The sequence below is a fragment of the Musca autumnalis genome, unplaced genomic scaffold, assembly GCF_047663935.1.
Source record: "Musca autumnalis isolate F117 unplaced genomic scaffold, ASM4766393v1 scaffold_1, whole genome shotgun sequence".
In the NCBI taxonomy this organism is placed as follows: domain Eukaryota; kingdom Metazoa; phylum Arthropoda; class Insecta; order Diptera; family Muscidae; genus Musca; species Musca autumnalis.
The window spans coordinates 107,181,739-107,194,641 of NW_027411644.1; the positions used below are offsets into that span (position 1 = coordinate 107,181,739).

The 12,903-nt window shown below is 36.3% G+C and overlaps 1 protein-coding gene across 6 annotated transcripts in view; it reads right to left on the bottom strand.

Annotated features, from left to right (window-relative positions):
* rn (rotund) overlaps nt 1-12,903 on the bottom strand; it is a 464,377-nt gene that overhangs the window by 207,627 nt on the left and 243,847 nt on the right. For all 6 annotated transcript variants that reach the window (XM_073987532.1, XM_073987524.1, XM_073987477.1 and 3 more), the window contains one exon: nt 11,856-12,037. In XM_073987532.1, the coding sequence (XP_073843633.1) occupies nt 11,856-12,037 (182 nt within the window). The remainder of the gene's footprint in view (nt 1-11,855; nt 12,038-12,903) is intronic.

Sequence of the window (12,903 nt, forward strand, 5' to 3'; positions counted from 1 at the left end):
AGTACCAAGTGTCCAATTTCTTAGAATTGCAGGCGTGTAAAACTTATACATTCCATATACATACCATTAAACCTAATGTTATACATAATCAGTCTAATAATGGCCTTATGGGTAATAATTTCTTATTGCTTCTTGTAATCATCTTTTATAATCTGCACAGACTCAATATATTTTGGGTTATCTTTACGAAAGGTTTCCGAAATTTAGAAACTTACTTTGTGTACTGTTTGACTTTTACTATTTTATAGTTCATGTAAAAATTCTAACTCCTCATTAAATACCTTGCAGCGTAACGTATGATTGATTGATAAGCTAAATCAAGCGTATACGCCCTTTTCATTTTACAATTGATATTAATTATACGCATCATTGAATATCAAACAAACTAATCGTTTTACACTTTGTCACTAAACTAACAATTCCCACAACAAATTCAAATCAACCAATTAAAATAAATTTTTGCAATACCATCAAAAGTTTGGAAATTCTACCAAATATTCGTTTGCCATCATTTTGTAGAAAGGTCTTGAGCAGAGCAGGGTTGAAACAAAGTTGAGGAAATTCTTCATTCACTGAGAAGGAAAATTGTTCAAACCCACTATGTACACTACAATGTGGGTGTAAATGAAAAATATGGACTGTCTGAATTTTCATTTTGAATGTTTTGTATTTTTGTTGCTGTTGTGGTTGTCTGGTAGATTCAGTATTTAGTAGTGGTAGATATGTATATATTTATGTAATAGTGCCTGCCTAGACATTGATGTTAACGAGTGTTAAGGTTATGTGCCTAACAAAATGGAAACTGTTAAAACTTTCTTGGCTTTGTGTAATTTTCAATGGAGACATTACAAAGAGATTTTTCCTCTCGTTACATGTAAGGGTTTGTTTGGAACATTTCAAAGCATGCAGTTTGAATTTTGTTTTCAGGGGAGGTAGAGATAAACTTTTGCTTGCAGCTTTGTTCTATGACCAGACACTAATATTTTGACAGGCATACTACCATGAAAATATTAATGTATACATATGTTGGCTTAATTCTATTGGTTTCGTTGTGTATTTCCTTGAATGTTGTATCGTATTTGGTCCAAATACATATATATGCTAGGAAATACATAATAACAAAATATTAAAGGAAATTCGAGCACTTCGTGAACTGTTTTGTAAGTTTGTTGCCACAACATATAGTGAATGCTGATCAATGGAGAAAATATTTATATTTTTGCTGTTTTTCTCTTACCAGATGAGCTGAATTATCAGAAGATTTTTGGCAAATGAAAAAAGAATGCCAGGAGATTTTATTTTTATAACGAAACAATATCAAGCACTTGTTTACTAATTTTATAGGGTTAAACGCCTATAACAACCACCATTGTGTTATTGGCGTCTTACCCATTGTTTAACTATCACTCTTGGTCAAATTAATTTTCGATTCATCTGAATGAGGCTGATAGACTCCGCAGCGGGCAAAAACATGGTAGTTAGCGATACCATCTCCATATTCACAAGGTTACCTGGTTGTCACCAGACCACAAAACTAAAAAACAAATTGATGAGGATCATTCCGTTAAGCAAACGTCGACTCTGAGCAATAGTACGTACCCGATTAAAGAACAAACAGACACACCACGGAAGTTAGACAAAGGTAAGCTGCAATCACAACAGGTAGCCACAGCATATTACACTCAACTGGCAAAATTACTTAATGAAAATAATCCTTGTGTCGATAACTTATAAGCACAGTGACGAAGTATTGCCCACTCCATACAAACAGCAGCAAAATCCATTCTTGGATACCAGAGTCCTTCGCCAAGAAATCCATGGTTTGACCAGGAGTGCAGTGCTGCTACCGAAGAAAAGAATGCTGCATATGCTGCACGGGAGAGGTATCGCGGGAAAAGGGGAGAAGAAAAACGTGTTTCCGCAGGAAAAAAGAGAAATGGAAAAGCGCGAGTGTAAAAAATCGAAATTTACAGGAGCCAGAATGAAGTCCGAAAATTCTACCAAAAAGTGAATTATCAAATGGCATTGGTACAGGCGCATTTTCCTGTAGAGAAGATGCGCCAGAATACGGAAAGAGCATTTTTCCAAACTGTTGGTATCCAATACTAGCGAAGACGATAATGATATCCCAGAAAATTGTATTGAATGTGTACCGCCCGGTCGAATTGAGGTAAATACAGCAAGTAACTGTCTAATTAATAATAGGGCGGCAGGAGCCGATGGCATACCAGCCGAGCTGTTTAAATCCGGAGGCGACACGCTGATAAGGTGTATGCATCAGCTAGTTAGCACCATCTGGCAGGAAGAACGCGTACCCGATGATTGGAACCTGAGCATTCTGTGTCCCGTCCACAAGAAGAGACATAAGCTGTTTGTTATAACTACTATTGCTTATAAAATAGTGTCAGGGACAATGAGCGAACGACTAAAGCCCATAGTCAACGAAATAATTCAAAGATATTCCAAAGGTACTACTAGCCATGTCTGAATTTGGTATCCCTGCAAAGCATATTCGGCTTTGTAAAATGACAATAACTTACACTCGGTCCTCTTTTAAAATAGAAAAGAACCTCTCCGAAGAGTTCAGTACCAAAAGAGGTTTCAGACAAGGAGACAGCCTTTCGCGTGACTTATTCAACATTCCATATTCTGCTGGATAAGGTCATACGAAATGCAGATGCTAAAAGAAATGGCACAATTTACACCGATAGCCACATGTTACTTGCATATGCTGACGATAGTATCGATGCGAAATGTGTCCATAGAACTCGGAAAAAGTGCGGAAGCGAAGGGTGAGGTAGTAAAAGACTTAGTCTACCCCGGCACGGCCACAAACACGACAAACAACATAATGTGTGTAATAAGAAGAATTGTATTGGCCAAGAGATTCTAGTTTGGCTTATGTAAGCAGTTTAAAGACAAAGCCACATCTCCTCAAACAAAAACAACTCTTTACAAAACACTGATACTACCCGTGCTAATGTATACTTCCGTAGCCTGGGTTCAGGCGCAAGCAGATAAGGCAGTGCTTGGTGTGTTTTCGACAAACAACATAATGTGTGTAATAAGAAGAATTGTATTGGCCAAGAGATTCTAGTTTGGCTTATGTAAGCAGTTTAAAGACAAAGCCACATCTCCTCAAACAAAAACAACTCTTTACAAAACACTGATACTACCCGTGCTAATGTATACTTCCGAAGCCTGGGTTCAGGCGCAAGCAGATAAGGCAGTGCTTGGGGTGTTTTCGAAAAAGAAGCTGCAAGTTAATGGAATCGACGCTCAATGTGTAACCAAGTGTAGACGTTGGTATCTATAATTTTGAGGCTTTTCATCTACCTTGGCACGACACAAAACACAACAAACAAAATCAGTTGCGAAATTTAAAAATAAAAATCTTCACAAAATCCTAACCTATTGTCCTTTTTGGTTGCTGCTAAGAACCTTTAAAAAATCCACGCCCATTATCCTCCTTGGTTGCTGGAAAAAATCTTAACAAAATCCAAGCCTATTATTCTCCGTGAATTTTAACAAAATCCAAACCTATTGTTCTCCACGAATCTTAACAAAATTCAAACCTAGTGTCCTCTAGGGTCACTTCCAAAAATAACATATTTTTAAAAAATCCACTGCTATTGTCCTCTTTGGTTGCTTAAAAAATATTTAAAACATCCACGACTATTATCCTCTTTGGTTTCCTAAAAAAGCTTTAACAAATCCACGCCTATTGTCCTTTTTGGTTGCTTAAAAACATCTTTTAAAGAATCCAAGCCTATTGTACCCTTTGGCTGCTTAAAAAGTCTTTCAAAAATCCACGCCTATTGTCCTCTTTGGCTGTTTGCTGAAAAAATCGTTAATCGACACCTATTGTCCTCTTTGTTTACTTAAAAAATGTTAAAAAATCCACGCATAGTGTCCTCTTTGACGGCTTAAAAAATCTTTAAAACCCTACGCTTATTGAATTTTCTGTTTGCTTCAAAATTTTTTTAAAAATCCACGCCTATTGTCTTTTTTGTTTGCTTCAAAAATCTTTCAAAATCCACTCTTTTTTTTTGCTTCAAAAATTTTTTTGAAAATCCACGCCCATTGTCCTTTTTGGAGGCTTAAAAAAAACTTTAATAAGCCACTTTAGAGGCTGCTTCTAAAAATCTTTAAAACAAATCAACACTCATTTTCGCTCTTGGCTGCTTGTAAAAACCTTAAATCTTTGCCTGCTTGTTAAAATCTTAAAAAAATCCACGCTTATTTTGTACTTTGGTTGCATCTAAAAATCATTAATAAATCCACGTCTACTGTCTTCTATGGTTGCTTCTAAAAATCTTAAAAATATACGCCTATTGTCCTATTCGGTTGCTTTAAAAATCTTTAAAAAAGTTGTCGCTTTTGGGCGCTTCTAAAAATCTTAAAAAAAATCTAACCTTATTGTCACCCGAATAGCCTTTAAAAACAAAGCCATATCTCGTCAAATAAAAATATCACTTTACAAAACACTGATACTACACGATGGTTTCACACCCATTCTTCGTCAGGGTTATTAATCATCAAAATATTAATTAAATATTATTATTCTAAAGCAACTTATAAAACATTAAAAAATATATAATTTTATTATTTTTTCGTTTGTATATGAGAAAGGAAAGCAGAAGTGATACCAAACAACCACCAAATTATGCGAATATGTTAGATTCTCTTCTGCTTTCCATTTTCATATGCAAAAAACTTCGATCATTCAGCTCAAGTCCAAAGAGAAAATAATAAAATTTAATATTAAATGACACTGTGTGTAATTTTTTGAGTCATGTTTTATTAACCATATTCTGACTCCACAGTGTGATAGAACACCAAAAATGAGAAGACACGTGTCTCGCCGTTTTTCCCTATCTCATCCACTTTCGCGGTTAAAAAGTTCGCGAGAAAAGAGGATAAAAATCGCAATTGTTTTGCTATTTTGACCATTAAGACCTGTTCCTTCAGGATTCTAATATTCCAGAAAGATGTTTATTGAGATCTGAGGTACATTTTTGTAGTTGGTTGTTTGCTTCAAATTTGATCGGTTTGATAGCTTTATAACAAAACTTGAGAAAAAATTTTAAAAGAAATGTGACCATGGCGATTTTAACCTTGCAGATGAAGCTTGATGGATTATATATGTTCACAATTTTTGTTCTTTAAGACAATAGCTACAACTTTGACTCCGAGATAAATTCAAATTTCCTAACGGTTTGGAAGATATAGTCCTGACTAAATGACTCTTTCTACATCAAAGCCTCAAATCTTTGGAGGCCTATAACCCCGAAAGTTTATGAGATAGGGAAAAACGACGAGACATGTGTCTTCTCATTTTTGGTGTTCTATCACACTGCGGTGTCAGAATATGGTTAATAATTTTCGTGTTGCACAGAGTGATATTCGCCTTTAGAGTAAAAATTACTTCTCTTTTTCCCGGTTATAAACAATGACATTTTCTGAATTCCCTTTTGGAAAATTCAAGAATTTCATTTAACGGGTTTTTTGTTTCTTTATTATTCCGGAAAAAGTCTCTATTCTTTGATGGAGTAGAAATTCATGTCTATTTCGTTAGGTTATCCATGTTGCTTGTTTAATACACGCATTGAATCTATTTGTAGCCAGGCGCGCACAGACACACACACCTACAACTTGACTCCTTTACACGCCTTTTCTATGGCTTTGATGGCATAGCAAAGCCTACCATCCCATCTTTCCTGGCTGTCATACCTAACGGCAATGTTACTTCAACATCAGCCACATCAAGCATCCTTTTGCATATGGTTTTTGTTTTTGTTGCTTTCTTTGCAGCCATTTTTTGGTTGGTTCTAGCCAACCAAACTACTTTCCAGTGGTAGGACATGGACGAGGATGACAACCAGGCTGATGATGTTGAGGGAACATAAAAACGAGAGACTACAACAACGACCACGGTGATGATGATGATGACATACAAAAATAATGGAGAAAAATCGTACCCAAAAATAATCCCTATGTTCTCTCACTAACCATACAACGTTCGCCCGTACGTCCGTCCATCCGTTTTGGTACCACAACAAATTTCTAGCCGCAACACACCATAGTTTCAAAAAGTGATGCCATTGCCTGTTTGTTGGTGTTGCTGTTGTCTTATTTTTAATTACCCACACATTTTTACACACCCGCACACGTACGTACGTACACACGTGTACCCCCGGAACCTTCACTCACATGTACGCCTACAATTTCGTATACACAAACTTTCATCAAATGTTTATGTGTGTACAAAGCTCGTCGACGTAGTTCGGTTTTTGCCTTGCTTTGGGAGGTTAGTCATCCGAATAAAAACTCTCTTTCAAAATTATCTTCATGCGAATATGCAAATGTTGGATGTGGTTGCTTTGCTATATGCGTTTGTGCGTGATAACTGTAAGTGAATGCATGCATATCTATGTAGATACATTTGTGTATATGTATGTGTGTCGGGATGGATGGATTGGTTTTCCTAAAGCCTTCAATACTCTAACTTTTGTGCACGTACCGAGGACACAATTTTAACCAACATGTACCCTAACACAAACTATTTTTTAGGTATAAATGGTTACTGATTTTCGGATGATAATATTTGGTATTTGTATTAGAGGAAAAGTATTTGCCATAATGAGTAAAAAGTGATTTGCCTTCAGAAAGTTCGAGTGGGAAATTCAAGAAATTTGGGGAATCTCAATTTCGACCCATCCTTTAGAGGGATTTCTTAGTCGGACAACAAAATCATCCAGGGAGAAGTTACACACAATAGTGAATAAATTTAGGATGATGCTGCTCCTTGAATAGCATGCTGGTTGGCCTAGACCAAATCTTCAACGAATATAATAGTAAGCAGATGCCACTCTACATTACGCTCTACATATGGCTATCTTTAACATGGGAATATGTACTAAATAAATTAGGACCAAAACTATTTTCTACGAACGTCCTTCAATGAGTGCCTGTTTTTGAGCAATTGCCTAATTTTGCCGAATTTAACGAGAAAAATCCAATCCCAAGGATGCCTCTCTCTCACTGTGGTTCCGCCCGTGGACAAAAATTGAAAAATGTATGGCAACAACTTGGATTGCGATTAAAATAAATATTTTCTAAGCACATCAAATTTTTAATATCAAGTGTTATTTTTGCCAATTTACAGCGGTAATATGTCAAGTTAAGCCGAAGAAGTTGAAAGTTGTATGTGGTGCCTTAAAAACGTAAAATAGCTCCGCAAAGCCTTCGCAGCTTGTGAGTGAAATTATACAAAATTGAAGAGGTAAATATAAATTTTTCAGAATGAAACCCTCAGTTCATGGTATTGACAAAGTTTTTACGAAAAAAAGTATTCATAAATCGTTTTTTAACTTCCTTAAAAATAAATTCTTTGTAAATGACTTTTTCTGTATTGCGATTCTCTAACACATTTTTTGAGTTACCGACAAAAATCGGTAAAATCAAAAAATGTGTTAGAGAATCGCACTACTGGTATTTTTAATATCAGTACTACAAATTTATGTTGAGTTTTACTAATGTTGGAGTATTAGGGAGACTGCATATTTTTTGTAAAATATAGGGGAAAGTCTCCAGTTTACGATAAAAAAGAATCTAGCTGACCCCATTTTGCCCCCGGTAAGTTATTCCCCTTATGCCTCGCCTGTAAAATCGTCAAAATTCCGAAAATTGGGAGGTACTTTTATATGGGAGCTATACCTAAACTTGGACCCATATTCAACATTTTTGCATGGAGGTAATTTATGTACTGAGAACTCAAAATCTAAAATTACAGCCAAATCAGTTGGAAAATTTGCACAAGTAGTTCAAAATTCCGAAAATCAGGAGGTAGACTTATGTATATTGAACTTTTTTGCAAGGAGGTATTTTGTTCACTCAGAACTCTAAATGCAAAATTACAACTAAATCGGTTGAAAAATTAAGCCAAAATCGTCAAAATATCGAAAATCGGGCGGTACCTTTATGTGGAAGCAGTACCTGAAAGTGGACCTATATTGAAAATTTTTTGCGGGGATGTAGTTTGTTTACTCAGAATTTAAAATGCAATATTTCAACCAAATTGGTTGGAAAATTGTTCTAAATTCGTCAAAATGCCAAACATCGGGCGGTGCCTTTATATAGGGGCTATACTTAAATGTGGACCTACATCCACTAATTTTTATACCCTCAGCATTTATGCTAACGAGGGTATATGTATACATTTTCATACGGGCAAAATGTGCCTCATTGAAATAATGGTTTTAGACCCCAAGTATATTTGGACGAAATCCGTTTCAGACAATTTGGAGTTGATTTAGCCATGTCCGTCCGTCTGTCTGGCTGGCTGGAGCGCACGATAACTCTCGAACGGATAAACCGATTCAGTCCAAAATTTGGCTTTCGCGATATTTTGTCCAAACTTAGTTTAAGTTCGAAAATGGGTTATATCGGTCCACTCCTATCGGGACCTCCCCCACAAAAGTTCGAAAATGTTAGGAAAATTTGTGCGCACGATAACTCTTGAAGGGACTAATCGATTTGGTTCATACTTTGCACATCGTGAAATTTCTACCAGGCTTAAATAAAGTTTCAATATGGGCTCAATCGGTCCATTCCTTCGGGTACCGCCCACATAAAATTTCGGAAAAGTTCAGTTTAGGAGCTGCTCTCGAATCGCTTTGATTTTTGCTGTAGCAACATGTATTCACTGCCCCCCATACGACGGTACAGGTTTCATCAGGAGCAGGTCCATACTACCTGAGAAAATAGCCTGAAAGTTACAAAAAGCCCCTATGACACCGTGTACAGTGGTTGGAGCGCAAGATAACTCTCAAAAGGATTTGCCGATTCGCTCCAAAATTTGGCCTTTGTAATATTTTGTTGAAACTAAGTTTAAGTTCGAAGACGAGCCTTATCGGTCCACTCCTTCAGGTAGCATCCCCACAAAAGTTCAAAAATTTTCGGACAAATTGTGGCCACGATAACTCTTGAAGGGAGTGACATATTTGGACCATACTTTACTCATCCAAATATATTTATCAGATATAGATCAGGTTTGAATATGGACTATATTTGTCCACTCCTTCGGATACCTCCCACACAAAATTTCGGATAAGTTCTCTCTCTAATCACTTTGATTTTTGTTGAGGCAACTTGAATTTGCTTCATCAATTACGGCGGAAAAAGATTTTTTCAGAGGCAAGTCCATACTTCTTTATGAAACAGCCCAAAAAGGGTAAAAAACACCTATGGCAACATATGTAGTGGCTGGAGAGCACGATAACTCCCGAACCGATAAACCAATTTGATCCAAACTTTGGATCTTCTAATATTTTGTCCAAATATAAAATATCTCATTTAGGTACTCTTCTTAGGGTACCTCTTCCACAAATATATACCGATGATGTTCGATGTGGTCCTATTTAGAACGATATTATGTTTTCCGTGGACAAGTCCATGTTTCCTGGCATACTGGTCCAAAAATTATACGATGACCCACAGAAATGAATAGTGGGCGCGATAACTATTGAAAAGATATGACTCCCTAAATAAGATCCACTTCCATAATGGAATCTGTCGGACCATTCCTTCAAGTACCTCCTCCGCAACACTTTTTAACTTCAGCCCTAATCAACACAATTTTGTCGGCAAGTTCAAATGTCCAAAAAGGGCCACACAATTCTAAAAAGATCCCAGACATAGGCTGAGGGTATATTATATCTCTGTCGGCAAAGCCGACTGATACTTTTTTTACTTGTTTTTCTATCTCTTTGCCTCGTTATAAACCAATGTTTAATTTCGAGGCCGTAGCTCGATTAGAACTATTGTTGGCACTCCTTTCCATACAAGTGGGATGTTGCATTAACCGTTCACGCACGGCTTAATTGTTTTCTGGCACAACGGCCGCTTTTGCATGACCCACACGACCTTGGTTTTTGGCGAGTGTGGGCCACGATTGAATTCATTAAACCAGTTTTTCATAGTGCTATAGGATGGCCCTTTCTCGACATACAAAGATTTAATTTGATCGATAAACTCTTGCCGGGATTATCCACATCGAAAATTGTGAAAAATGTTCGGACGAAAATGTTCACAAGTAAATTCCATTTTTTTTGCACAGTGATTTTTTGAAGTCACTGTTAACAGCCCAACACATGGTCGTATGACAAGCTGTCCTGAGTACGTTTAGGCTTAAAACTGTCAAACTTTCCATACAAAATTCAAATGGCGCCTGGCAACACGCGGTGTAGTTTTCGTGCAGTCCTCGTACCACTAATTTTAATTCAATCTCGCAAGAAAAGATGACAGATGCAAAAATTTGACTGCAACTCCTAAGGAGCTGGTAAATTTTGAGTTTGTTGCCTTTTTGGTTATCTGAAAAATTCAATCGTCATTCATGATGGTCTTTATTATTTTAACCTCTCATATTCCTGATGTAAGGCGATCCTTTTCCTCTTCTCTGTTCCAGCATCGTTCTTCATGTTATTTCTCGCCTTTTTTCTTCATGGTTTTTTGTATTTCTCCATTCTAATCGATGGGTGATGACTCCATCGATCCTTTCCAGTTCCGATATGTACGATTTTCCCTTTGTGTCCTCTTTGAACTTTCCTTTCCCAAACTTCTATATGCTGTCTGCAGCTGTCCATTGAGAATTTTTTTCTGCCACCATTTCTCTCAATAGTCATCATTTATTAACGGGTCACTATTATTTGATGTATTGAATGTTTCGGTAATTATCATGTAAAATTTCAATATTTAGTCAACTTCAATACAATGCAAATTTTACAGATGTATTTCTACAGATGTATATTTTTAATTAAAATATCACGCCACTGTTTCAACACCTTATTGTGATTTGGTTAAAATTGTTTTTAGCACTTTGACGTACTTACCCCCGCTTTTTGTTGTTGGTTGTAGGTACTGGTGGTCTATTGCTTTAACTATTCTCCATGTATGGAGATAGACGACGTTGCATATTGGAGCTTAGTAAGTGTGCTGTTTGATCTATGTGTGCGTGTGTGGTCATAATGTATGAATGTATGTACATACGTATAAACATGGATGTATGTAAATTTCATGTATTTAACTCTATGTTTGTTGTTACTAGGACCATATTCATTTACCAATGGAGTGTATGTATGTGTTCGTGCGTGTGGGTAAATGCTGATGAACTCGTATCGTATTGGTGAAGAATTTTTATTTTTCTAATTTTTACGTCCTTCTTTTGTTGATTGGTGGAAGAGGACGGAAGGGTGAACGTTTTTGGTATATTCATATACACGCACATATACATATGTACATACGTGCATACATATAGTTTACATACTTATACCAATGATTATGTGTATATACGCCTATATGTCTATGCGTAAATATATGGCTTATGTATATGTTTTGGAAAATTTGTACGTGTTTCATTAAAGTATGTGTGTGTGTATTAGTGGTACTTACTGGCTTGTCATTTGCTTTGTAATCAGAATCTGCTTATAAGTTTTGTTTTAACTACTACACACATTTCACTAAACCTGTTGATGTATGTATACGTGTGTGTTATGTAATGTAAATGTAATTGCAAGAAATTGTCTCCGAGTAGTAATTGTTGTATTATCCTTTATATCCACACCCCTAAAAAAGGGTGTTGTTTTTGTTCAGTGCATTTTCCTTCATTACTGCAAATTGTCACTTTATACCAAAATATTCTTAAAATTACTGAGTCTAGTTATGGTAAATTACATATTACAACAAAGTAAACTTACATTCTAATACTCAAAATTGGTACTCTCCGTTGATTTAATGTAACATGTTACCAAAAATGTTTTACTATTAATAAATACATATTTCAATAATCGACTTACCTGAGGACACATTTTACATTGATATTTACGACCCGTACCAGCCGTACCTCCACCTAAAGAGGCACCAATTTTTGTTGCATTAATCGGCTGAGGAACGACAAGTAGGGCTGATGCTGCTGAACTATGATGACCAACATGATTGCCATGATGACCTCCACCAGAAGATCCTAACACACTGCCTCCTGGAAATAAACGTTAACACTCAACTTAATACAGGGAACAATTTTAAGCAATTTAAAGCACCATTGGATTTTTCTTAATTGTAACAATAACTGGTTAACAAGGGTATTTAAATATGTTTGGGCCATACATAAAACTTCTATACAAGTGGTGTCTTAAGACACGCCGTTCGGACTCGGCGATAAACTGTAGGTCCCATATCATTGAGCTAATATGAATCGGGGTGAACTCACTGATATGAGAAAAGTCTCTCTTGTCCCATTTGGGATGTTTGTGACAGGGTTTCGTAGTCGGGGTATTTTTGGCTCGACTCCGACTCCAGACAAGTTTTTCACGACTCCGGCTCCGACTCCGACTCCGGGTCGACTCTCAGAGTGAATTCCTATACCACTAAAAATTAATAAAATGTGCACAATTTTTTTAATTTTTTCCTATATTTTGGCCTATATAGGCTAATGTGTTAGTTTTTCCTTACATATTCATTAGAAAGGGCATTCGTAGCAAATTTAGAAAGTATTTGTCGGTTTTCCATTTTTTTGCACGAGTATATTCTGAACGGAATTCTCCCTCGTGAGAAAATCTTTAAGATTTCAAAATATGTGAAAATGAAAGGGCAATACAATCACAAGGACTACATGCAATAAAAATTATAAGCAATTCATGACCAAGTTTCCAACTGGTTGTAAGCCAACATTTTAGTTTGCTTAGCCTTAAAAGGAGACACCCAGTTGTAAAGCTCAATAAAAGCCATTTTTCATAATTTTTTTCCGAGAAAACTACGTAACTTTGTGGCAGATTTTTTTCATTTCATTTGAAATAAAACAAGTAAGAACGGCGTTAAGTTCGGCTGGGCCGAACTTGTTATACC